This window comes from Pelodiscus sinensis, chromosome 7, assembly GCF_049634645.1.
Source record: "Pelodiscus sinensis isolate JC-2024 chromosome 7, ASM4963464v1, whole genome shotgun sequence".
NCBI lineage: Eukaryota > Metazoa > Chordata > Testudines > Trionychidae > Pelodiscus > Pelodiscus sinensis.
Window position 1 is genome coordinate 45,982,744 of NC_134717.1, and position 25,818 is coordinate 46,008,561.

General features: G+C 40.2%; 1 protein-coding gene across 1 annotated transcript in view; it reads right to left on the bottom strand.

Moving 5' to 3' along the window:
- PDE11A (phosphodiesterase 11A) overlaps positions 1–25,818 on the bottom strand; it is a 233,381-nt gene that overhangs the window by 86,964 nt on the left and 120,599 nt on the right. The window contains exons 7-10 of the mRNA XM_075933714.1: positions 20,809–20,884; positions 17,818–17,885; positions 16,172–16,264; positions 8,914–8,964 (exon numbers count right to left, since the gene is read on the bottom strand). Coding sequence (XP_075789829.1) covers positions 8,914–8,964; positions 16,172–16,264; positions 17,818–17,885; positions 20,809–20,884 — 288 coding nt within the window. The remainder of the gene's footprint in view (positions 1–8,913; positions 8,965–16,171; positions 16,265–17,817; positions 17,886–20,808; positions 20,885–25,818) is intronic.

A 25,818-nucleotide genomic window follows, 5' to 3' on the forward strand; every position in this document is an offset into this window, starting at 1 on the left:
TACCAGCCTTAATATGGAGCAAGGATGGCACCCAGTGGCCAAACACGTTAATCTCACAGTGGATTTATTTCTTATGTATTTCCAGTTTCTGAGCTCTGAGGAGCTGTCCAATTGCCAAAGGTTTCTAGCTCAAATGCAGACCATTTGGCTCTACCTAAAAAATTTAAAGGGATGTTACCAAGCTAACTTTGGCAAAATCATTTGTAAAAATAAGCTTTTATGAAAAATACAGGAATATTACCATTATTATTAAAAAAAAACAATTACAGTAGAAGGCTGAGGAAAAATAAGCATTGCCTAGTAGCATTTGCAGTCAAAATATTGCAGCATTTTGCTAAAGCAAAGGAACCTGAAAGTGAACTGAGCTTAAAGCAAAGGAAAACTGCCTATTCTACTTTCATCGCCCAAATACAGAAAACCAATTTTCCCCATCACTAATATAAAGGATTTAATTTTTAATATGATTTTTAAGGTCAGAATCTTTATTTAACATTCAAATAGCCTGTTGTGCAGACAATATTAGAGTTGATAAAAAGTTCCAGTGAAATTAAATTTGATGAAAAAATAGACAATGTTTTTCATGTTTTACAACCAATGGATGCTACAGAAAAAAGTCAGATTAGAGTTCCACAAAATATGTAATTTTATACAGTGCTGTATTAGATTACTCTGAAGATTTCTGTCAATATTTAAAGCAAATGTCAGTACTGTACAATGCTCCTAATAAGGCCACATTGAGAACCCTATGTTCCTAATAGTCAGCAATTCCATACGAGTCATCTCAATGTTAATAGGATACTTCTATTTAGAATTGCTCACCATTGTAAGTGCATCACAATCAGATCCATAATGAGGGGCTTCACAAGGAGTGACTCTGGACTTGTTCTGAGTTTATATGAATGAAAAGACACTCTGTCTTTAGTGCTAGCTAAATGGCTTTTTGAAGTATACACTTAAATTCACATATAATTGTTTATGACTGAAGCATACTACTTTATGTTTTGACACACGTTGATGCTTGATCATAAAGCAGATATTCCTCTCATTCAGATGACATTTTCTAAAGACTACAATCTTATCTTTCTTGCATTGTAGTTGCCTGAATATAATAATGCTGGACAGCAATTTTTTCCTCAGAGCTTTTCAGCTGATGAGATATCTGTAGATCAGGGTGACCAGTCAGACTGAAGGAAAGACCATAGCTATATTGGATAATGAATCATTTCACCTCCTGCTCTGAATGATGCAATGTTTCTACCATTTGCTTAGAAAAACAAGCAAAATGGAAACAGCATTTTAAAGCCTTGAGGCAGTACTTCTGGACAGCACCACGAAAGCACACACAAAAAAATCCAACAGAAACAGCAACATTGTAACTGATAACAGCAACACCCTAACACATGATGCCTTTTTAGGCTGGGGGTAAACTTCAGTCCCTTTTCATACACTGCTCCTTTTTTAAGGCTTCTTAATGTGACTATTGTCAAAATAGCATTACTGCTATGAGAACAATTATCCACTAAAGTGAAAATAGCCAATATTAAAGGAAAAAATGTCAATGACTTTTTTAGAGTGTTGATTTGGGTATATTTTTTCCCCTTGGGAATGTATTTTTAATTTCTGTAAAAAGAGCCTGGAGCCCAGATTAGGCATTTTGTTATAGATTTATGATAAAATTCAGTCAGTAAATAATGTGCAACTACTTTTTGAGAAGAATTCTTCAAAAAACATAACTGAAAGTCCTGCTTACTTGTATTATCTAATTCCATTTTCCTCTTATTTACAGTAATAGAAAACTAATTTCCTGTAATTTATGGACAGAAACAACAAGGTGGAGCTTTAAAACCAATACAATTTATATTCCAGTTTGACTATGATGTTGTCAACTTTCTCTGTTAGAAGTACTCATTTATTATTTCATATTGATGTTTATGATATTCCCTCATTCTAATATCAGAACTGTAAAATTGGTTTTTGACACTTATTTGTAATACATAGCATATAATCATAAAGAGACATTGCTTCTTTATGAAATTCTATAGAGCACTCTTATTTTTAAAAAATCTACTAAATTTCCTAATGTTGTGGGGTAATTTCCATAGAATTTTAATAAAGCTATTTATTAATCATTTATTAAACCCCTATTATTTAATCATTATTAGATTCTACAGGACTGTTCTATAAGAGATGTTCTGCTTTAAAAGAACAACTTTAAATAAAGGATGAGAATCTTCCTTTAACATTCAAATGGCATGTTATCTAGACAATCAGGGTGTCTACACAGCACCCTAAACTCAAAATAAGGTACACAATTTACGCTATGCAAATTGCAAAATAAGGTACACAATTTACGCTATGCAAAATTACTATTTTGAAATAGATCGTTTTGAAATTTGGCACATCTACACAGTGCCAAATTTCAAAATAACACGCCATTTCAAGCTATCCCTTACCCCTCGTGCAACGAGGTTTACCAGGATGGTGAAATAGCGTGCCTGTTATTTTGAAAAATATTTCAAATAATGGGCAGCTTGTATAGCCATGAGGTAGCTATTTTGGGATACTTCTGGTATCCCAAAATAGCCATATAGTGTAGACGTACCCTAAATAAATAAACTGTGGAAAACATTGGAACCATTTCAATTTTGGACAAGTTTATGATAATTCAGTATGATCTTTTATATTGGAGTAAAATTTAAGAATCTGTGAACTTTACAAAAGGAGGTAGAATATTATTCTCTTTTTACAGATGGGAAAACAAAACATAAAGAAGTGACGTGGTCTGCCTTCTCACTCATGTGGATCCATCAGCGACATAGCTTGAAACCTAGCTAGACAATAACACTTAGATACTATGGTGACAGACCCCATATAAATACACTAGACAGATATCAGACCTCATCTTGGAATCTAAACATTCCATCTGTCCTGCAAGAAAACAATGGTTGTTTTTTCCACATTAACTCAATATTATTCTGAATTAACTAGAACTTGCAAAAAATTTTTTTTTAAAGGAAACACTATAATGAAGTTTTTCCAACATTTTTTCACAGCCATAGATCAGGTGACTTTTAAAAATTTTAACTTATTTGTTTGCACTGTCCATTACAGAGTATCTAAGAATGTCTATAAAATTACAACCTTAGATAATGAGTGTACTAGGTGTGCTAAAATGAGTTTATTTAGGTAAATGTTTAACTGCTGAAAAAAAGGCAGCAGCATGGGAGGGGTTGGGTGTCAGGCTGGTATGCACAGGGAGCTGTCAGCATGGGCAGGTGGGGGGGCTGTGTGTACCAGTGCACTTTAACTGATGAGCCCAGCCCCATTGGTTAACCACGTAAATGGGTACACACTCCTATCCCTAGAGTGTACTAAGCTCATTTTCTACCATTACAGTTAATGCCTTCACCAAATTCAATGTATGCAAACAAGCTGTCTAATCCATGTATCCAACTGTTTCGATTGTCAGGTCTGGTAGCAGTAGTAACATTTGTTTCTATTTTTTTGGCTCAATGTTTTCAATCTTTATTTTGTAAAATATCTGTAATTTTAAGAGACAAAAATTCAAGCACAACTTTCAGTTTTCCACAATTAGGCCAAAGTAGCTGAGGCAGAAGGGATATATTATCATTGTTACATTCTGAATCAAAGATTTTGTACAGTAGGTGATCTGTTATTTTTGTCATGTGGCTCTCCTGTGTACTGTTTGCCCTACAGAAGAGAATATCTTAAAAGGCTATAAATAATGCATTATAGCCATTAAATATTGATCTACCTTATACCATTCAGAGCTGCACAATTAGGTTACCTTTTAAAAAATAGTTTCTTGTATATTACACATCAAGAGTGAAGTACTGTATTTGCATATTCTCTTTGGAAAATACATTAGTTGAATTTTAAGGCGATGTATGTTTGTAGATGTGTTTGTTTGCTATTTGAATTTTAAAACTGATCTAATACATAGCATTTGTTTAATCCTATCTTAGAATTCAGTGACTCTTCCTAAAAATATCCAGTCCTGGGGCTCATTCCTGTGTTTTTACTCTTGAAGGCTGGATTTCTAAATATGGATAGCACTGGGGAAAAATACAACTGTTTCAGGCTTGGTGAACTTAAATCCCAATAAGAAGGCACTAGCCACCCAGTATAATACAACCCTACAGGACATAACTGAATTTAGGCTAAACAGAATTTGGTTAACTGAGACTTTTCTGTACAATAATATTACAAATCATTTTAGTCAAACACTAACAATGGGAATATGGAAATTAGAGATATCTGCCTAATTTTAAATCAAAGAGACAACAGAGTATTTTAACTTCCGTTCTGGCTTGGCACCTAGCTTTTAAAGACATAAAATTAGTCCTAGTTTCCCAATAAAGTAAAGAAAATGAATTAATGTAGATATGGCATGTGATCCACCACCGTGACTCCAGGTTTATGTTCATGTAACTCATTTTGATTGTACTGGGATTACACTCATGTAAATCAGGAGTGATGAATTAGAATGTAGAAACCTATAATGTGGAGATGTGATAACCTCTCAGCACTGAGCTGTTTTTTAGACGCAGTCGTAGGATCATGTATGGAAAAGCCTTGTTGGGTTATATGGTCCATCAAGTTGCTCATTCAGAATGTTCAGTATTGTATTTATCCTCCTGTACTGCTCAATATGAATTTCAGCCTCCCAGCCAATGGTGCTTGTTCCATTTTTCCCAGAATATTTTTATACAGTCTAATGGAAATAGACTTTGAATTAACGAAGTTTCTTTTTAAAAATAGTGAATTCTCAATAGGGGGCACAGCAGCAATAACAAACAAACTATAATTTATTACTTTGGGAACTCAGAAATGGCATTTCCTTACAATATGATTTTTCTGATAAACGGTAACTCTTTAAAAAGAGCATCCACTGTAGCAGTGTGCATTATTCTCAGATACAACAATTAAAGTTAATTTTAATTGGAATTTCATCAATAACTCTATAACAGCCAAGAATACAACCCTTTGGATTTATTGTGATAAGATAAGATAATATACAAATATAAAATAAGATAATATACAATAGCCGCTGGAAAAATAAGCCTGAAGTATATCTATTCATTTTTATCACTTTGTAAGAGCCAATATGTAAAAGTTTATTATGCCACCAAAAATAAATAGGAAAGAACATTTCAGGGATAGATAAAATAAAGAACAAAAAAGATAAGACCAAAGATAAATAAGATGTCAAAGACTGAAAAACCGGATTGAGACAAAGGAAATTCATGTATTTTTATAAAAATCTATAAAGTGCTCAGCCTTGTCTGAACATACATCCCCTACATAAATTCAAATACAAAATACATTTAAGAATTATTCATTCCCTTTGACAAACAAATATCCATCAGCAACTATTAAACCTGGCTTTGGAGAATCATGTTGTGCAGTGAGCTCCATAGCCAAAGAATCCTTATGGAGAATATTCCTCCATCTGTTCCCTCCCATTTATAGAAACGGGTTCATCTTGAGCACCTCCATTTATGGCAACTGTAGCAAAATCACATAGGGTGAGAAATGTTCTCTCAGGTCATTGTTGTCAACACCAAGCAAATCCTAAAGGGACACAGTCTATTTGCAGCCCAAGTGCTAGCCTGATCAATCTCTAGGTAGGTACATAAGGCAATCTTGTCTGGGAATTCAGTCTATGACCACCACAGGCAATTTTATTTTGCCAGTGAAGCTTTTGGTGACTATATGATTATAACTGTGTTGCAGCATTCCTTAGCAATTCATTGCTTCATAATTCATTGGTCTTCTATCCTTATAATATGTCTGTACCAAGGAAGGCATTGAGACCAGCGCTGATAGTTCTGGTTTTGGCTATAAATATTGCTGAACATGCCCTGCCATGTAATATTGAACAGTTGATGAAGATGATGGTAATTGAAAATGTCAGCCTGTGCTCCAAATCACTGACAGCTTTATAGGCTCTTAGCAACACCTAGAATTCTATCTAGAGACTTAATGTAAGCCAGAAGAGATCCCAGAGCAATGGTATAAGGGGCTCCCGACATAAAATTCAATGATTAAGCAGATCAAAATATTCTGCACTAGATTCAGTTTGTGAGTGGACTTGAGGTATATTCCCATGTAGAGCACTTTACAGTACTATAGCTTTGAGGTGATAAAGGTGTGGATAACTGTGGCATGGTACACCTGTGAAGGAAAATGTTGCACTCTTTTCACCAGGCAGGGATGCCAGGTGTCCGGTTTTGAACCGGACAGTCCAGTATTTGAGTGTTCTGTCCAGGAAACAAATTGAGAAAATACCGGACATATAAAATGTCCGGTATTTTCTAATTAGGTAAGTTTTATTATTATTAGGAGTATCAGTACATAGTTGTGTACTGCCTGGCTGGTAGACACGCTCATGCTGCGTAAGCGTGTCTATCAGCCAGGCAGTATGCAACTACGCGAGGGGGCAGGGCTGGGGCAGGAGGGAATCCCTGGGGCCGGACTCGCTCGTGCTTTGCCAGGACTGTGCGTGGGACGGGCAGCACCTCGGAATCTGCGTGTGCCTGGGTCAGTCCCGCTCCCCGCCAGCAGATTCTCTCCCCCTGCTATTCTCTCCCCACCCCCGCCCGATCTCCCCCGATGACCCCAACCAGCCCTGCTTCCCGCCGGCTGGTTCTCCCCCCTCCTCCTCCCGATCTCCCCCGGCCAGCTCTGCTCCTCCCAATTTCCTCCCAGCCAGCCCTGCTCCCCTCCTGGCCGGCCCTCCCCCCCACATCTGAGATCAAGTGTGTCCGGTATTTTTTTGAAGCCATCTGGTAACCCTAGCAGATACAGATACAAAGAATATTCTAGGCCACAACTGCTGCCTAGGCATTTAATAGCAAAATGAACATAAACAATTGAAATAGGTGCAGCAGGAGTATTCGTTGTTTTTTAAATAGAACTGGCAGTTATACATCTCTGATCAATGCAGGCATGGATATCAATTTTTCCAATTCTTTTGCTGCTTCCCCAACCGATCTGTATCAAGCCTGGGCAGAATCCAGCCCACCAATACACAGGATCTGGCTGGCCTGCAGATGTTGCGGGGAACACCAGCACAATCCTATTGGCCAGTTTCTAGGTAGAAACTAGCCAATGGGAGCTGCCTGTTTCAATAACAGGCAGACATGAGCACAAGGGGCTACAGAGCACATGACTACAGCCTGTGCAGGGGCGGGGCAGCCAAGGACACTGATTCAGGAATAGCTGCTAGCTGGTAAATGTCCTGGCCAGATCTTGCCTCTGGTACCCCATCCTTTCCCTTCCCCAACCCTCTGCCTCCCACTCCTGCCCCCTACTCCCCATACCCAATTCCTCTGCCCTCTCCTGTACTCATATTCCCTCCCAGATCTGGCACCCCAATCCTTTACCCCAGATCACAGTCCTCTCCTGCCCTAGCTCAAATCCAAATCCCTGCACCCAGTTCTGTACCCCAATTCCCTGCCTTAGGTCACAATCCAACCCCCTGCACTCCAGTCTAGTGCCCTAGGTCATAACTGCCTCCTTCATCCAAACTCCCTCCCTTACCCCAAGCTCCTTTCTGCACCCAACCTCCAACCCAGACCCTATACCTCCTCCATTGATATCATGGAAGAGTGCAGCCCTCAACCACTTTCCTGTTTATTGGAGTGGCCCCCCAACAAAAATTATTGACCACCCCATATCTAGATCATCTGAGTTGCCCAGCTTAAGTTGCAGCCAGTTAGCCATGCCCCAAATTCCTAGACACTGATTCATTACTACCAAATTCACAGTCCATTTAGGTCCATTTTGCGGTCATGGGATTTTAAAGATCTTAAATTTCATAATTTCAGCTATCTAAATCCAAAATTTCATAGTGCTGCAATTCTAGAGATCATGATCCCAAAAGAAATTGCAGAAGCAGGGGTCGCAAAGTTATTCCTGGTAGGGTGCAGTACGGCTACTCTTACTTCCATACTACTGATATTAATGAAGAAGGTACAGGGTCTGGGTTGGAGGTTGCAGAAGGGAACTTGGGATAAGGAAGGGAGTTTGGGTGAAGGAGGCAGTAATGACCTGGGGCACTAGACTGAGGTCCAGGGGGTTGGTCTTCCAATGAAATCTGTATGGTATAAGGTAAAAGCACACAAAGGACCAGATTTCATGGTCCATGACATGTTTTTCACAACAGTTAATTTGGTAGGGCCCTTCTCATTATACTTCTGTAGCCAGGTGAGGAACAATGGAGACAGAGCTGACTGTCAGAAATAAATGAATGTTTGGATCCACATCTCTTCACTAATCTTCCCATCAGTTGCATATACAGTTTGTATAGGAGAGGAGACAATAGGTATTCTCCCAGAAGCATCATACATAACTTGAAAAGCACTCCGGAAGACAAATAATGACAGTCACTCAAAGGGAGCTATTTGCACACATGCAGTGCTCACAGAAACTAAAGAGCAGTCCCTTCTTTAAAAATGAATTCCTGATAATCTTGTAGGATTCAGCATGCACAAATAGTTATTAACTACCTCTACACTCTTAATATACCATTATTTAACTTTGTTGGTTGTGCTTAAGAAAACTAAAAGTTGGCACAGAAAATACCTATTTCTGTCACCTCTCTAGTAATACCAGAATCTCAAAAGGTATAGAAGTACTGTTGGATAGTGCAAATTCTGAAGTTTTGACTGCTTATTTTAGCCACAAGCCTTTTGGAGCTTCACTCATCCCTCATCCGTTAACAGATCATACTGTCCATCAGCACAAATATCCTTTGGCTCTATTCTGAATAAAAAAGTAAAACTGACTTTTTTGAGTTTTTTTCTATCTGACACTTAACTAACACTTTTCTATCTGACATTTTAACTAACACTTGTTTTGCATGCTAACTGAAAGATAAACCCTTACCTTAAATTTGTCGACTTCTGCCTTTGAGCATGTTGCATGGTAGGACAGAACCTGATGCAGAACAAAAAGAATTTCACAGTGGATAAGCAGAAATTAGAGGGTTCCTTGATGCTGTCTAATAAAGTGCTTTAAAAAAAAGTTTTATTAATATTTATGCAGCATCAGATAGCTATAAGTAAAGGTATATATAATTAATTGCAGGTTCTCAGGTATACATCCGGCATTTACATTCCAGATAATTTTAAAGGAAGCCATAATTAGTGTAATATTAAAGGCATAATAATAGTTCTCCTGAAATCCTGCAATTAAAAGTGAAAAAGTCCATGCTTATTTGTACTTTGATTTCAAAGTACTGATTCTCATGAAACTATTGAGTTTATATGTTCTATCTAAATCAGCGGTTCCTAAAGAGTGGTCCATGGACCATGCTGCAGGTGGGTCACAGGCTTGGGGCACACACACACACACCTCTGCAGCAGAGAGCCTGTGCTAGCACTCCAGCTCCACACCCTTCCTACGAGGGTGAAGTGCTAGTGCTGGCTTCCCACTGCATGGGGGGGAGGAGCCTCGAGTTTAACCGCCCAGATCAAATTTACGGGGGAGGGGGGGGAGAAGCAGCTTTTTTTTCACCCCCTGGTTGGTGAAACAGCAGCGCAGGAAATTGCTCACCTGGAGGCTTTCCCTGCTGGTCCCATTGGCCAGAATCCCAGTCAATGGGAGCATGGGAGGTGATTTCTGGGAGCAGAAGGAAGTGTATGAGGTCCCTCATCCTCCTCCCACTGAGACTCTCACAAGATCCTCCACTCCTAGCCTTCTCCTGCACCCTCCCTCCTGGCCAACCCCCCCCAACCCACTCCTGCACCTCTCTCCCATCTAGTCTCCCACCCCCAGCCCACTCCTGCAACCTCCTTCGTGGCCAGACCTCCTATCCCCAACCCCTCCTGTACCCATTTTGTCATCATGGGTGGATGGCGGTGATCCGCAGAAAGGTTTGCATTGAGCGGGGTGGGCCGTGGGCCAAAAACTTTGAGAACCATTGTTCTAAATGGATCTGACTACTACCTAATTATCATTTCTAGCCATGAGCTGTCATTCACTTAAATATGATGCTCTAGGAATGAGTACTTACAGAAATAGTATGCAGGTATGTAAGAGATGGGCCACGGCTTTGTGACATATATAAATATGTATGTACTTACCTGCAATAAAATGTACCCTAATCTAAGGGAAATATTCACCCAGCAATCCAGAAGCTTCAGAAGGCTCTCTGAGCACTGGAACCACCTAAGTTCCAAGCTACATAAAATGGGCTTCTGTGGAGTATGTGCACAGAACAATATGCAGTGTCTATGCATTCCCATAGAAGAAGTTTATTTGTAACCTCACAGTTCCTGTGGTTGGTTGGTTTATGTTCTGAAGCACTCAGGCTTATATCTGTTATTTTAAATAATGGTTTTACATTTTTAATACAATTGTGGGAGTTCATAAAAATGTCTACTCTCTTTTTTGAACCCATCTAACCTCTGGGATGTGATACTGAGTTTCCTGGCACAACCAAACCCTGACCTCGCTTTAAGTTAGACTAAAAGGAAGCTGCACACCAAATCTGGTGATCCTAGCTCTTAGTTTAGGAGATGTTCTTGAACAAATGGACTCACAGACGGATGAACTCACAGACACACATACAAATGCACATACTCTCTAAACTATATAAAGAGATTATAATTGTAAAGAATATCAAGTCCTGCAAGAGCCCTAAGAAAAGAGTGTTCACGCTTTGCCTCTTAAATCTCAAGTCTTTATACAAATATAGATGGTATTCCAAAAAAGTGCAACAGAATATGCTCAAATATAATCATGTAAGTACTTTCATTGTCTTCCAAGGATTTAACATTAAGCATACACTTCAATACTTTTGGATTGTTCTATAGACTGAGACCACAGTGACACTGATAATATTTCCAGAAAAATAGCTTGTGCTATTTTCATAAGAGTTCAGGGGTTTATGATTTATTCAGACCAAGTTTCCTTCGGCTATTCTTAAGCTAGCCCACATTTTTGTATGTTATATAGATCTAATGGATATACCCATTCAAAATACAGAATCCACATCATCATGAAGTTGAGGTCATGTGTGAAATACAAGATATTACTGCAAATCTTGGAGAAGTTACTTTCCTCTTGACAAAAATGACTTTCAAATACTACATTTGAGTTTGCATGTGACATTCAAAAATTTGGAACTAAGCTAACATAGACTCACATAAGAAGAGCTTGGAAATCATTAAGGTAATAAGTAAACTGTATTTTTAACAAAGGCAACTAGTAATTGAATGAGAAGTGAAAATGGATTACAAATTTCTTTCAACCCAAGAAAAATATCATCCTAGCAACCCCAACCCTGCATCTATAGTCAGCTTTAGCAGTAGCAAAGGAAAACTATATGTCCAGCTTTAAACTTTGTTTCTTTTGAAAAGAAGTCATTGTGAGCAGTTCATGGTAGACTTTTTACATAATTACTCTTAAAATCTACAGAATTTAATAGGGAATGGTGGTCTTCAACAGTTTTTTTGTGGGAGTGAGGTTTAACCATCATATACAATGTAATAAAGAATTGTGTTCCATTAGAATGTTCTAAAAAGACTATAAAGGGGGCTGTGACAGGACATTTGCTCTGCACTGGCCCTTTAAGGTCAAAACCCCAGCCCTGAGTGAGGGCTAAGAGTGAAGCCCCAGTTGAGGCAGCTCTTACTAATGATGGCCCAGCTGGGGGCTATATAAAGGAGGACTCCTGGAGGGAGAGGAGAACTTACTGCTGCTCTGGTCAGAGAGCAGGAGGAACTTGACTACCAAGGAAGCAGGAGGCTTCCTGGAGGTAGAGCAGTGCTGGGGAAGGAAGGCAGAGCTGGGGAAGCTCTGGCCAAGCAAGCTCCCAGGCTGCAGGGCCTGAAGCTGCTGGGGCTGCAAGGGGCAGCCATGGTAGGCAGGGGCAGCAGGTCCACATCCCTTTGCCAGTGATGAGTGGCCATTACAGACTGCAGTTTTCCCCTGAGGCAGGGGCTAGATGAAGACTGACAGTGGGTCACTGAGGCAAGGAGGGTACAGGGGAACTGAGTGTTCCCTGGGAGGAGAACAGGGTTCCTTCGGGAGGGGAGGACCCTGGAGTGGAAGCAGGATGAACGCCAACCCCTGGAAGGGGGGCTCAGAGACCAGAGTGAGCACTGTCAGAGGGCAGTGTCCTGAAGAGGACGTTGAGGTCCATGAGTGACACGTGTCTGGACTAGAGAGGACGGCGAGAACATGGGGAGACACCAGCTAGAGGGAGGTGTCCAGTGAGTCAACAAGCTAATTCCCAGAGCAAGCAGCTAGAGATGCCACGGTGGTGAGTTGGCCCTGTGACAGGGACATACTACTTTTTGAAATGCTACAGACTAGATTAATTTCTACAGAACCTTGGTGATTTTATACCTCATCATTAGGCTATGTCTACACTATGAGCTAGGACAATGTAGCACTTTAAAGACTAACAAGATGGTTTATTAGATGATGAGCTTTCGTGGGCCAGACCCACTTCCTCAGATCTGAGGAAGTGGGTCTGGCCCACGAAAGCTCATCATCTAATAAACCATCTTGTTAGTTTTTAAAGTGCTACATTGTCCTGCATTTTGCTTCAACTACCCCAGACTAACACGGCTACATTTCTATCACTATTCTATGAGCTAGGAGTGTGATTCCCAGCTTGCATAACACATGTACACACTAGCTCTCATCAAGCTAGTACCAGTGTAAATAGCAGTATAGCCACTGTAGTAACATGGATTAGCTGGGCCAAGTACAAATCTACATTAAAAACAGTGTAGGTACTTGGCATGGCTAAATTTTGCAGCCATATACCACTGCCCCCTGCCATGCAACCTTATGTGAGTTCTCATCAACTTAGCATGAATATGTTTACACAAAGAGGGAATGACACTCTGAGCCTATGGTTTAGATAAGTGCTTCTTAAACTTTTTAAGACCGTGGAAAACTTTTTAAGACTGCGGAACACCAAATAATAATTTTTTTTTTTAATGAGGAATGCCAAGGATTTTTTGTTGAACAAAAAAGTCGCCTGCTTCTTTAAGGGCACTATTTAGAATTCTGTTTTTCTCTGCAGCTCACTTCCAACAGCCTCGCGGCACACCGGTGTACCACGGGACACAGTTTAAGAAACACTGGTTTAGATGCAACTTTAAGGACTTTTCCATAAGGGTGCCTTTTTATAAGAAAACAAAAGGAAAAAATATGTAGCACTTTAAAGACTAACAAGATAGTTTATTAGGTGATGAGCTTTCATGGGGAGACCCACTTCTTCAGATCATATTCTGAAACTGAATTGGCATGACCATATATAACAAAGGAATACAATGAAGAAAGTAAACAAATAAATCAGATATTAGACCAGAAGGTGGGGGTGAGGGGCAAGGAAGAGAGAAGGAAGAATAGTATGCCATCATGTGCCACCAATGTCCCTCTGCGATGTATATTGGACAGACTGCTCAGTCACTTCGCCAAAGAATTAATGGCCACAAATCAGCCATCGGACAGCTTCACACGGAAAAACCTGTTAGTCAACATTTTAATCTAACTGACCATTCCCTTAAAGACCTGACAACATGCATTTTACTTCAGGAACTTTAACCTCAGATTAGAGAGAGAGATTTCAGAACTTTTATTCATGCTTAAATTCGACACTTTTCAAATGGGCCTTAATAAAGATGCTAATTACTATACACATTAAAAAGACAGCCTCCCCACCTATTGATAATCGTAATAACTCCAGATTAGCCACTGATTGACTTACAATAAGTTATTTCCTCCTTTCTTATCTCTTGTAAACTATCTTGTTAGTCTTTAAAGTGCCACACATTTTTTTCCTTTTGTTTTACCAAGCTCAGACTAACACAGCTACCTCTCTATTATTTTTATGAGAAGTAAAGGAGAAGAAAAGAAAGAAACACCTTTTCCCCAATTTTAGGATGATTGGTCTTCAAACTGCAAAGCTCTGTGGTAATATTCTGGTCCCCTCGCTGGTTAAGAGCATTTATGTTATGAGACACTGTAATATACAGTGTTGGAACCCAAGTAGTAGAACTACAGAGAGCTTTCATTATGTTAGCCTTGCCCTTTTAGTAGAGAAAATGTGGTTTTCTTGATCTGCCAGACCTCACCTCTGACATGCCTTCACTTTATTCCAATAATGGATATAACGATGAAAGAAAGATTTCTACAGATTTTTGCCTCTTGATGATAAAAGTACTAATGATACATATGACACCTCAGCCCTTCACAATTTTTCCCAGATGCTCTGCCTCCACACCCAACTGGCTGACATATCCAGTTCTACACATTTTCAATAACTGCACTCCTCTGATCCAACTCTGAACTGGAAGTAAAACAAAGAAATCCTGACATTTCCCTCTCCCTTGTCCCCCTACCTGCAATAACCTCTCCCTTTTCCAGTGGCCCAGAGAGCTTCACTCTCTTGTTTCAAATCCCTGCCAAAAACTCACTTTTTTCACCTTTCGTACTATAGGTGACCAGCTACCTTGGTTCTATATATTCCTCAATGGATGGGAATATATAGGCTTAACATAAGAAGGGCCATACTGGGTCAGACCAAAGGTCTATCTAGCCCATTATCCTGTCTGCCAACAGTGGCCAATACCAGATGACCCAGAGGGAGGGATCACACCAGGTAGTCCTCATGTGATCCCACCCCGTCACCCATTTCCAGGTAAACAGAGGCTAGCAACACCATTCCTACCCATCCTGGCTAATAGCCATTGATGGACATAACCTCCATGAATTTATATAGCTCTTTTTTGAACCTTATTAAAGTCCTAGTTTTCACCACATCCTCTGGCATGGAGTGCCACAGATTGTGCACTGAGTGAAGAAAAACTTCCTTTTGTTTGTTTTAAACTTGCTACCTATTAATTTCATTTGGTGACCTCTAGTTCTTATATTGTGGGAATAAGTAAATAACTTCTCCTTATTCACTTTTTCAATACTAGTCATGATTTTATATACCTCTATCATATCCCCCCTTAGTCTCCTCTTTTCTAAGTTGAAAAGTCAAAGTCTTTAATTTCTCTTCATTTGGGACCCGTTCCAAACCCCTAATCATTTTTGTTGCCCTTTTCTGAAACTTTTCCAATGCCAATATTTCTTTTATGAGATGATGCAACCACATCTGTACACAGTATTCAAGATGTGGGTGCAACATGGTTTTATATAGAGGCAATAAGATGTTCTCTGTCTTATTCTTGATTCCTTTTTTAATGATTCCTAACATTCTATTTGCTTTTTTGACTGCCACTGCACTTTCAGTGGATGTTTTCAGAGAACTATCCACAATGACTCCAAGATCTCTCTCTTGAGTAATTGTAGCTAAATTAGTCTCCATCATATTGTATGTATAGTTGAGATTATTTTTTCCAATGTGCATTACTTTCCACGTATTAACATTAAATTTCATTTGCCATTTTGTTGCCAAATCACTAAGTTTGGTGAGATCTTTTTGAAGCTCTTTTTGAAGCTTTGGTCTTAACTATTTTGAGCAATTTGGTATCATCTGCAAATATTGCCACCTCTCTGTTTATCCCTTTATCTAGATCATTTATAAATAAGTTGAATAGGATTGGTCCCAGTTGAATAGGATTGGACAGACCCTTGTGGGACCCCACTAGTTTCCTCTCTCCACTCTGAAAACATACCATTTATTCCTACCCTTTCTTTCCTAGCTTCATTCACAACATACCATGACTCTCATTACTTTTAATGTTTTTTAAAATGTGTTTCTCCCTTCTTTACCCCTTCCTTCTACAGCATTTCCTTGGTTTGTCTGATTTAGATTGTAAGCACATCAGGGCTTGGATCACATTCTTTTTTGCTGAATCACAACACAACTGTATGCCATTATCAGCTTGATACTTAGCTAGTAGATGTGTATTGCACCTGGGGGGAGTCTCCTAAGCGACACTAATTTCTACAGTTCATTATAGTTCATTTAAACAGTTCATTATAATGTACCCCACATAATCTCCTGTTCAATGTTATCTTAATGAAATACGAATTCTAAGCAGTCAGAACTGTATATTTAGAAAATGAGACTAACTATAAAGTTCACTGAGATAAATTCTGCAGCAGAATGACATGCTTATGACAAATAATGGTTTACAGAGAGTGTTTGAGAATATTTTGATCATATACTTACATCAAGAGCCACAGATTGCTTTGCCCAAGATTTCTTCACTTGATCATACATTATAGTGTTGTTGATGCCCAGGCCACAAAAAATAACAAAAGCCTAACGAGAAAGAATTCATTTAAAATACCAATAAAAAGATGAATTCTGTTTTAGATGTTTGGAAAAAGAAGTGTAAATTGAAAACCAGATATATTATAGAAATAATTGTATACAGATTATGGGCATTCTAGCTCGAGAATATAGGTCAGTAAAGCTGCTCTGTAAGATAAATAATTATGAGAAAAACTTGTGTAGGTAACTGTATTTTTAAAATAGCTTGCTTCTCATGAGGAGCACCAAACATCTGACCTATTTCTCAAGCTAAAATGAGAAATCTCTTGACATAATATGGGCCAAATGTTTCAGAAGGGTAGCCATGTAAGTCAGTAATTGAAAAAACTTTAAAAACAACAAATAATCCTGCATCACTTTAAAGACTAAAAAAATGTAGATGATGATATGAGATTTTGTGGGCACAAGCCACTTCTTTAGATGAATGGAATTTACTTTAATGAAGTAAACTCCGTGTATCTGAAGAAGTGGGTTGTGCCCAAAAAAGTTCATGATACCAGCTACATTTTTTGTTAGTCTGAAAGGGCTCGTCTAGACTACGCTAAAGTGTCGAAAGAGGAATTCCCGCGGAATTTGCATATCCTCTTTCGACACTTTATCATAGTCTAGATGAGCCCTAAGGTACTGCAGGACTATGGGCCAAATCTCACTCTTACTTGAAATCTCGCCAATGATACCAAGACTTGACCGTAAGTGAACCAGTGACTGACAAACATGCAATAACTGTGATGGTGTCCAAAAGTATATATGCCTTTGTCATACTTCCCAGTATTATACAAGGACTGGAAGACTGATAAAGTACTTTGGGGTGCTATTTCCATAATATATTATTCCACAAAAAATACATAAAGCTAATCTAGTAAGTGTAAGTAACTGTATGTATCAAGCTACATTGTCCTATGTGTTCATTTAGGTCAAAGTGCTATGGGACTCCTGTCCTGACTGGGACATTTGAATGCTACAGCAATACACATAAATAAATTATATTGACTCTTACTTTGGCCACAAACACACCAAAATACTTCTACATGGCATTCATTATGGTAAGCAGTTACAATTGCTATATCTAGGAAGCACAGAAACTAGATCTGAGAGGTGTTCAAAGGATAGGTAATTATTCAGTTTAAATATAAGCAGGTAACCAATTTTAATCCTTCTTATTGTCATATTTACAGATATGACAAATCCTGTGTCTGATCTCTCAATTTTTTGGAGAAATTCAGAGCAGTAGTCCAACTCTGTAGCTCAGAGTATGTCTGGTTTTATCATATTTCATTGCCGGTCAGGGTCTGAATAAGATCTTATTTTCTTGCTTGATGTTGAAAAAGATGAAACAGGGCATGGAGTGGTGACATCTCTCAAACAGCTGCTATGTATAATAAACCAGAATAGAAATGTATCACTGAAGAATTTGCTGATAAGGAATATAGACAGTCAAAGCCTTTTCCTTGCTAGTTAGCTTAAACAGCACTCAGGTAGTGAGAAATATAGAATCTGAGCTGGCAGAGTATAGAACTGTTGCAAAGTTAAGTATCTCTTACCTCAAATAATCGCTGATCAGCATCATCAAAAGGTTTCCCATCCAGCCTGTTCAACACTTGAGCTACACCTTTTAGAAAGTTAAAAGACAAACCTTTTAATGCAGAAATTCTGTTCATTACTAATTACAATATTTTTTTCAACTGTACAGAAAAAATCTTAAATATTTTATTATGAAAAATAGTAAGCAAATAGCAATGTCTGAAAGTCGTATTTTGATGTTATGGTTTGGTTTACAACTTTTAGCTGTTTTTTTGTTTGTTATGCAAATATAATATTAACAGTCTACACCAGGTCTGGGCAAAATATGCCCTGGGTGCTGGATACTGCCCCACAAGCCACTGGATCCGGCCCACGGCTCCCCCTGCTGGGACCTTCAGGCACATGCAGCTGTGCGGTTTAAAGCTCAGTCCATGTGTGTCTCTGCTCTGCAGGGAGGGGGAGGCTTCATGCAATCTCCCTGCCCCCGCCCAATCCTCAGCTCCGACTGGCCAGAAACAACCAGCCAACAGGAACTGACCCCAGCAACCTCTCAGCTCCTATTGGCTGGAAACAACCAGCCAATAAGATCTGAGAGATTGGCCTGGGGGATGGGAGCAGCGCAAATTTCTTCCCGTCCTGGAACTGAGAGCCACGTGGGGTTTGCAGCTGCAGTTGTAAGTGATTTGGGGCTGCAGCAGGCAGGGAGACCAACCTGACTTGGGGATGCTGCAGGGCTGCTGGCTTAGGTAAGTGCCTCCCAGCCAGAGCCTACCTCTGGCACCCCAGCCCCTCCTAAACCCCAACTCCCTCCCCAGGTCACCATCCAAACCCTCTGCACCCCCCTGCCCTGGGTCACAACTCCCTCCTACACCCTGTACCTCCCCTACACCTCTCTCCCAGGCCAGAATCCTCTCCTGCACCCAAACACCCTCCCAGACCCTCCACTCCATTCCCCTGCCCCAAGTCACCACCCACAGCGTCTGTAGTCTGCACTCCCTTTTCCCCTTCTCCCAGGTCACAGCTCCCTCCCAGACTTTGCCTCCCCTCCCAGTGGCCCTCTCCTGCACCCATACCCCCTCCCTGACCTTACGCTCCTATCCCTTTACCTAGGTCACAACCCCTTCCTTTGCCCAAACTCCCTCTCAGACCTATCCTCTCCTGCACCCCAGTCCCTTACCCTGTGTACCCTTCTGTGCCCAACCTCCATTCTAGACCTTGTACCCCCTCCACAGAAAAGTGTGGCCCTTGACCACTTTCCAAAACCTTGAAGTGGCCACCTGCCAAAAAATTTTTGCCCACCCCTGGTCTACACAGTATTGTTCAGTGCTTTGTGTGAGCGATTAAGATCCTGATTCAGAAAGATATTTAAGTATCGGTCTAATATTTGGCACATAAGTAGTCCCAAGAACTTCAGGGCACGTGCCTATGAAACTGTCTGAATTAGTGCCTGCATTCTTAACTATTAGCTACTTTACCATGACCCACATATTCTCTTCTTCCTCCCCCCCAACACTGGCCCAAACATTTGCAAAGTTATTAAATACTCAATTCTATAAAGCAATTTGTAAGGAAAAATCTATTCAGAGCTGGTGGCTCTAGAAGAGTCAATATTGAATTCCTATGTGAAAAATTATTCCTCCTATTTACTTATAGCCCTCTCAAAATACTGTAACATTTATCAGTGAGTTTCTCTTTTGCCTCACTCTGTGCAACAGATGTCATGAACAATATTATTTAAAAGGAACAATTACTATGTTTGTATTAGTTGGTTAAGCACACAGGGACTGATACTGTGATGTGATGTTCACTCATCGCCTCTACACTGTACTTACACTCTCAACTTTCATTGATATCCTGCCATATCATATGGCGCCATGGACTAGATCCTCAGCTGCTATAAACCAGTGGTGGGCAAACTGCAGCCCACAGGCTCCATGCGACTGCTGGGGCTCCACCTGCTGCCTGAGGACCCCTTGTCTGCCTCTTTACCCCAAGCACCTCTCATATATTGAGACACTGGAGCTAGACTTCCTACTCCTCCCCCTGTGCTACGAATTTGCTGATTTATGCTCTGTCCCTGCTCCTCCCCCATCCTCCCAGAGTTGGAATGCCACGAATCAGCTGTTCACATTGTTCCAGCTCTAGGAGGGAGGGAGAGGAACAGGGACAGAATGTGAATCAGGTGATTCGTGACACTCTGAAGGCGCTGGGAGGGATGGTAGGAATACGAAGTGCAGGGCTCCAGTGCCCCAGTGCATCAGATGCACATGGAGGAGGGAGGCAGACTGGGGGTCCACAAGCCGCAGGTGCAACCCCAATGGGCCATGGGCTGCAGATTGCCCACCACTGGCCATGCAGCCCACTGAGATGGAGGGCCACTGATGAGGCCCACTTACTATTAGTTGCCTATTGCTGCTGTAAACTGTTATCGCTGCATTGACTTCAATTGAGCTCTGACAATTTAACTTTAGAGAGCCTCTCTTTTTGTGTGCAGGTAATTGTTTGTCTAAGACTTATGGACACCTTGGAGCACCTTTCAGGATCAGAACCACAGTTGCCCAAAATGTGCACACACAAGAAAGGCCCTTGAATGATGACTTGATATAACAAAGGTGGGGCTAGCACATTGGGGGCCCTAAGCAGGAATATTTTCCTCCCTTCTTACAACAAATATTAAAACAGCTAAGAGGGGGACCCCTTGAGCTTCTTGGGAGCACTAAGCAATTCCTTAGTCTGCTTAAGCCTAGCACCAGCAGTGCAATACAGTACAAAAGTATTCATGAAAAGTGTTCAATTGATATAACTACGAAGTAAATGGAAAGCTGAAAAATTGTCCATATAGTATCCAAGTCAAAACATTCCTTCTTGGATACCTGGCACATATCCTAGGTATTGTAACTGCTTAGCAATATTCTGCTGGGAAACAGAAGAAAAAGGAATACAACTAAAAAGACAGAAGTAAATTCATATTAACACAATAATGCTGAACTGAGTTATATGAAATATCTTACCAATTATTTGGTGGCTGCTATTCCATATAGGAACACAAAGAACAGACCTTATGTGAAAGCCTGAAAACTGGTCAGCCTACGATGAAAAAAACAAGAACTTTAGCCGTTACAGTATTTGAGTAGCTAATTATAGCCCTCTGATGTCCCCCAAATAGTAACATCAAGGAAGACTTCAACCTGTTCATAGTTACAAATCAGTTTAATGTCCCATAGGTCAATCCTGAAGGCATTGTTCAGGCAAAACTCCTAGGCCTGATCTACATTAAAGGGGAAGGTCAATTTAAGATACAAAACTCCAGCTATGTTAATTATGTAGCTAGAGTCGATGTATCTTAAATCAAGTTTTTGTGCCATCCACACAGTGGGAGGTCAACAAGAGCAAATGATCCTGTTGGTTCCCTTACTCCTCATGAGGAGCAGGAATACTGGCGCCAACAGGGGAGCCTTCTCAGTTGGAATTAGAGGGCCTAATCACTAGATCTGCTCATTTGAACCCTGGGAGATCGACTGTGGCAGCTTCGATCTTCTGCATAGTGTAGACATAGCCCTATTGATGTCTAATCTGTGGCAGGATTACTTGCATTGGTAAAGCAAGAGCTTGTTGGTCAAAAGTATCAGCTGAATCAGGGCCTGTATTAGAAATTGTTTTAACATATATAAAAACACAGCAATTGCCTCAGATTACAATGTCTGGTTATTGATTTGAACTAAGGACTAAACATGATTGGTATAATGCTCTGCCATTGGGATAACAGCCAAATAGAACATATTTGAGAAACTATATTGGTGGTTTAGGAAAGGGAATATAAACCACCTGCCAAAAGGGAAGTGTGGTGCTCTCCTCAAGGATTAATCTGATATTGGGATTGAAAAAACAGCCAATAAAAAGAGGGAGGGTGCATAGCTCAAGAAAGATTTGCAAAGGGAAGGCAAGAAGTGAGCTGGAAATTGGGTGGCAGAAAAAAGCAAGTTTCAGGAGGAACTGAGGGTATGTCTACACTACCCCGCTAGTTCGAACTAGCGGGGTAATGTATGCATACCGCACTTGCTAATGAAGCCCGGGATTTGAATTTCCCGGGCTTCATTAGCATAAGCGGGGAGCCGCCATTTTTAAATCCCCGCTGCTTCGAACCCCGTGCAGCGCGGCTACATGGGGCTCGAACTAGGTAGTTCGGACTAGGTTCCTATTCCGAACTACCGTTACTCCTCGTGAAACGAGGTGTACCGGTAGTTCGGAATAGGCACCCTAGTCCGAACTACCTAGTTCGAGCCCCGTGTAGCCGCGCTGCACGGGGTTCGAAGCAGCGGGGATTTAAAAATGGCAGCTCCCCGCTTATGCTAATGAAGCCCGGGAAATTCAAATCCCGGGCTTCATTAGCAAGTGCGGTATGCATACATTACCCCGCTAGTTTGAACTAGCGGGGTAGTGTAGACATACCCTGAGAGACATGGTCAAAAATCAGGGGTTGAGATTTTCTAGGTAGATGTCACTTGTAATTCAGAAAAGACCTTTTGCCTCCTTGCTAGTTCTGTGGTAATAGACTGTGGTCTAATAAATGCATCAGGGCATAAACTTTTGTGGGCTGGAGCCCATTTTGTCAGATGCAGAGTCCTTGTTTTTGCTGAAACAGATTAACACGGCTACCTCTCTGAAACTTGTGATATGAAGCTTTGCAATGTACTTTTAATGCCATAGATTCTCCATTTCCTATGCTGTCCTTTGGAGTCAGTGCTGCAAGACATCTCAAGGGAGGCAAGTGAGTCTTCAACCTCTGAGGAGAGACTGAAGGCGGCAAACAGGATGAGCTGACTAGCTGCAACTCCCGGCCAAAGGTAGCGATCAGCAGGTGTTGCTGGTGCTATTGTAAAACCCACTACAGGGGAAATGGTGAAAGATGAGAATCAAAGGTTACAATTCCGTCAGGAAGCAATGTACTGAGGACAGATGCCTCCTCAGATGCTGCAGTTTAAAAGGCTGCAATGTGAGCAGCTGTAGACTGATTCTGTAATGACCTCCAACTGAGGACTTGCAGGAACTGCCATCTGTAAGAGTGTGAAGCAATTCAAGTTTACTATTAGAGTCATATCTTGCTATCAATATGTAAGTGGAACTTCTGATTGAAATCAATGGGGAGTCCCACATAAAATCCATGATAAGATACAGCCCTTTTAGTCTTCTGATTCGTCTGTGAAGAAATGGGTAATTATATTTTAGCAGAAGAAGCAATATGTGAAACATAACTCAGACTACCAACTGCATTTCCAAACCCCCTCAAACGTTGATCATAACTAGCAATAAACTGCAATCACTTATGACTATGTCATAATTTACCAATTACCTAAAAATGCTCGTCCATTCACTTATTGTAAAGTACAAAAAATAGAAAATCGAAGAAGAGCATTTATCCTAGAAACATTGTCAAGATGCAGAAAGCTATATGTTTGAGTACAAACTTATATAACTGGGCCGGCCTAGCACAGTTCAGCTGAACTCAACTGAGATGAACACTCACAGGAATGCTGAATGTAATCCCAATAGCATTTTCTACCTTTTTACCTAGATACGTGATAGATTATTCTCCAAAATTGTGGGGGTTTTTCCCTTTGAAAATAGAGATCGTGCATAGGGGCTGGAACTATTGGTGGTGGCAGGTGGAGGGGGGGAGTGCTGTGAGACCTCCCAGGCATGAAGTTGTTCTATGATATATAGCAGGGCTACTCAACACACGGCCTGCAGGCCACCATTGGGTGGGAGCTAAAACAAAAAAGCAGTCAATATAATGGTCTTCTGTTGATATGCGTTTTAATAGTTAAATTCTTGGACTGTCATTGCTCATTAAAAGTGTTGACATATGGATGGAAATGGGGTAAATATTGCATTTTATTAATATCAGCAGAACTGACTTAAATGGGGCCTGTGTGTTGTGTAGTCTTGCCGTAATTTTTGTATTCATGCCTGTCAGTGTGGAAAACTGTTTGCGTATAAATTTGCATGTATATGCAACCACATTTAAATTGTGACCTTGGCATGTGCTGAAAGTATCATTGTGGCCCCTGGGGCTGCCAAAGTTCAGTAGCCATGAGATACAGGATTTACAGTTTGATTCAATGGCACACAACACCCCCAATATAAAAATTGTTCCAGCATCCCTTTAAGTGTATGGAATGAAATACACTTAAAGGGCTTCCTTTTTAATTAGGTCACCTAATATGTAAGTCAATATATAATCTCACATTTGCAAGATATAAAACAAGCATTTAAATTGCAATTGCTCATAAGTAACGTATTTTTCCCATGTTGTAAATTTCCATAAGATGGAGGCCTATTTCAATAAAATGCAGGGTTTTTTTGGGGGGGAAGGGAAACAAATAGGTTTTATTTATTGTCTGAGTTATTGCAGATCTTGATGTAGATGACAAATAAAATACCTCAGTACTAAATGTTCAGTGACAGTGATTTAACAATAACATCAGAATTTCGTTAAAAATAAAAATTAGTGTATAGGAAAGAGTTTTTGTAAGGGTAGTAGAGAAAAAACAATAGAAAATGAGATTACAAACACAAAGGCACATTTTATTTTACTAATAAGTAATGATTGTCTCAATTTTTTAAAAACATAATTGTATTTTGAGTATTCTTGACTCCAGAAATCATCGTTTCTACCAACTGGCATTGTGAGTTACATTTTTATGACGATACCAATTGAAAATAATTATTGACCTTTATATAGGGTAATTCACATCATTCTTCTCCTATATGTTGGTCAGTATCTCTTATTGGCATAGACTTTAAGTATGAAATGAATATGAGATGGCAGCATTATTAATCAGAACATAGCATGTTATAAGTATAACTGCAGACACATCAAATATATGGTGTGTTATACTTCAGCATATCTCTTTGGTAGGAAATTCTTCCCAGGCATTAATTGTACTTTCTGAAATTCTGGATAAATTAATGCTAACATCGTTTTCCCATAAACTAACAGACCGGGTACACGTTTTAAATAATCTGTTCTGCTAGCTTGAGAGCTCTTCTGTGTACATACTATGGGAAGTACCACTGGAACCAGTGGATACTGTCAAAATGGAAGGCACTTTTAAAGCATGCTCCTTGTAGTAATGTAATTTAATAGACTCACTGGCTAGAATTGTGCACTGACTTCCTATGAACCCATTGCCCAGCTCCTAGGCAAGTCCACTAAAGTAATGGTGTTGCAAGAGATATAATTCAGAATGGAATTTGCCACTCTGTCTATTGTTCACTGTAACCCCATTGTTTAAATTTCTAGCTGAGACTGGAATGATAACTTGAAATACTCCATATCTAACCTAGCCAGAAACTTACATGAGTACGTACTAGAAAAGGAGTTTCTATCATGCAACTCAACCAATAACAATAGAACTCTGAGCCAAAGCACTCCCTACATGGAGTGGTGACTGGGTTATGATTTGTGAGCTGTGGAAATTGAGGCCTGCTTTTCAAAGATGCTCAGCACTTGGAGCTCCCATTTATTTCAATTAGAATTGTGGGTGATCTGCACATAGTTAAGGACAAGCTAATCCTTGCTCCTTCTCTGCCAAGTGAAAGCATAAAAAAATATCCAGTCTGAGTGAGACAGAGCAGAAGTGGGGGTTTTTCAGGTCCTGGCCTTTGACCAGGCCAGCAGACACCTGCTATTCCACTATCAGTTTCATAAGGGGTCTCAGCATTGATTAATCATCACCTAGCAGGCATTTATTTATGTTAATTCCCTCACCTTGGAATGAGGTTTGATAGCACCAGAACATGAAGACTGATTCTTCAAACAGCTCCTGTAGAAACACTGCTCCGCCTAGGAGGCCAATGGGGTTGGGAAATAGTGTTGTAGACACACAGGAATACGGTTGGGATGGCCCTCGTCTCTGTGGGCTCTCTGGAGAGTTTGTGACTCAAAGACCCATCAGTTCCATAGTGGGACAAAACCTCCCATATGTCCAGAAAGGAAGGTTTGAGCAATATGAAGCGCT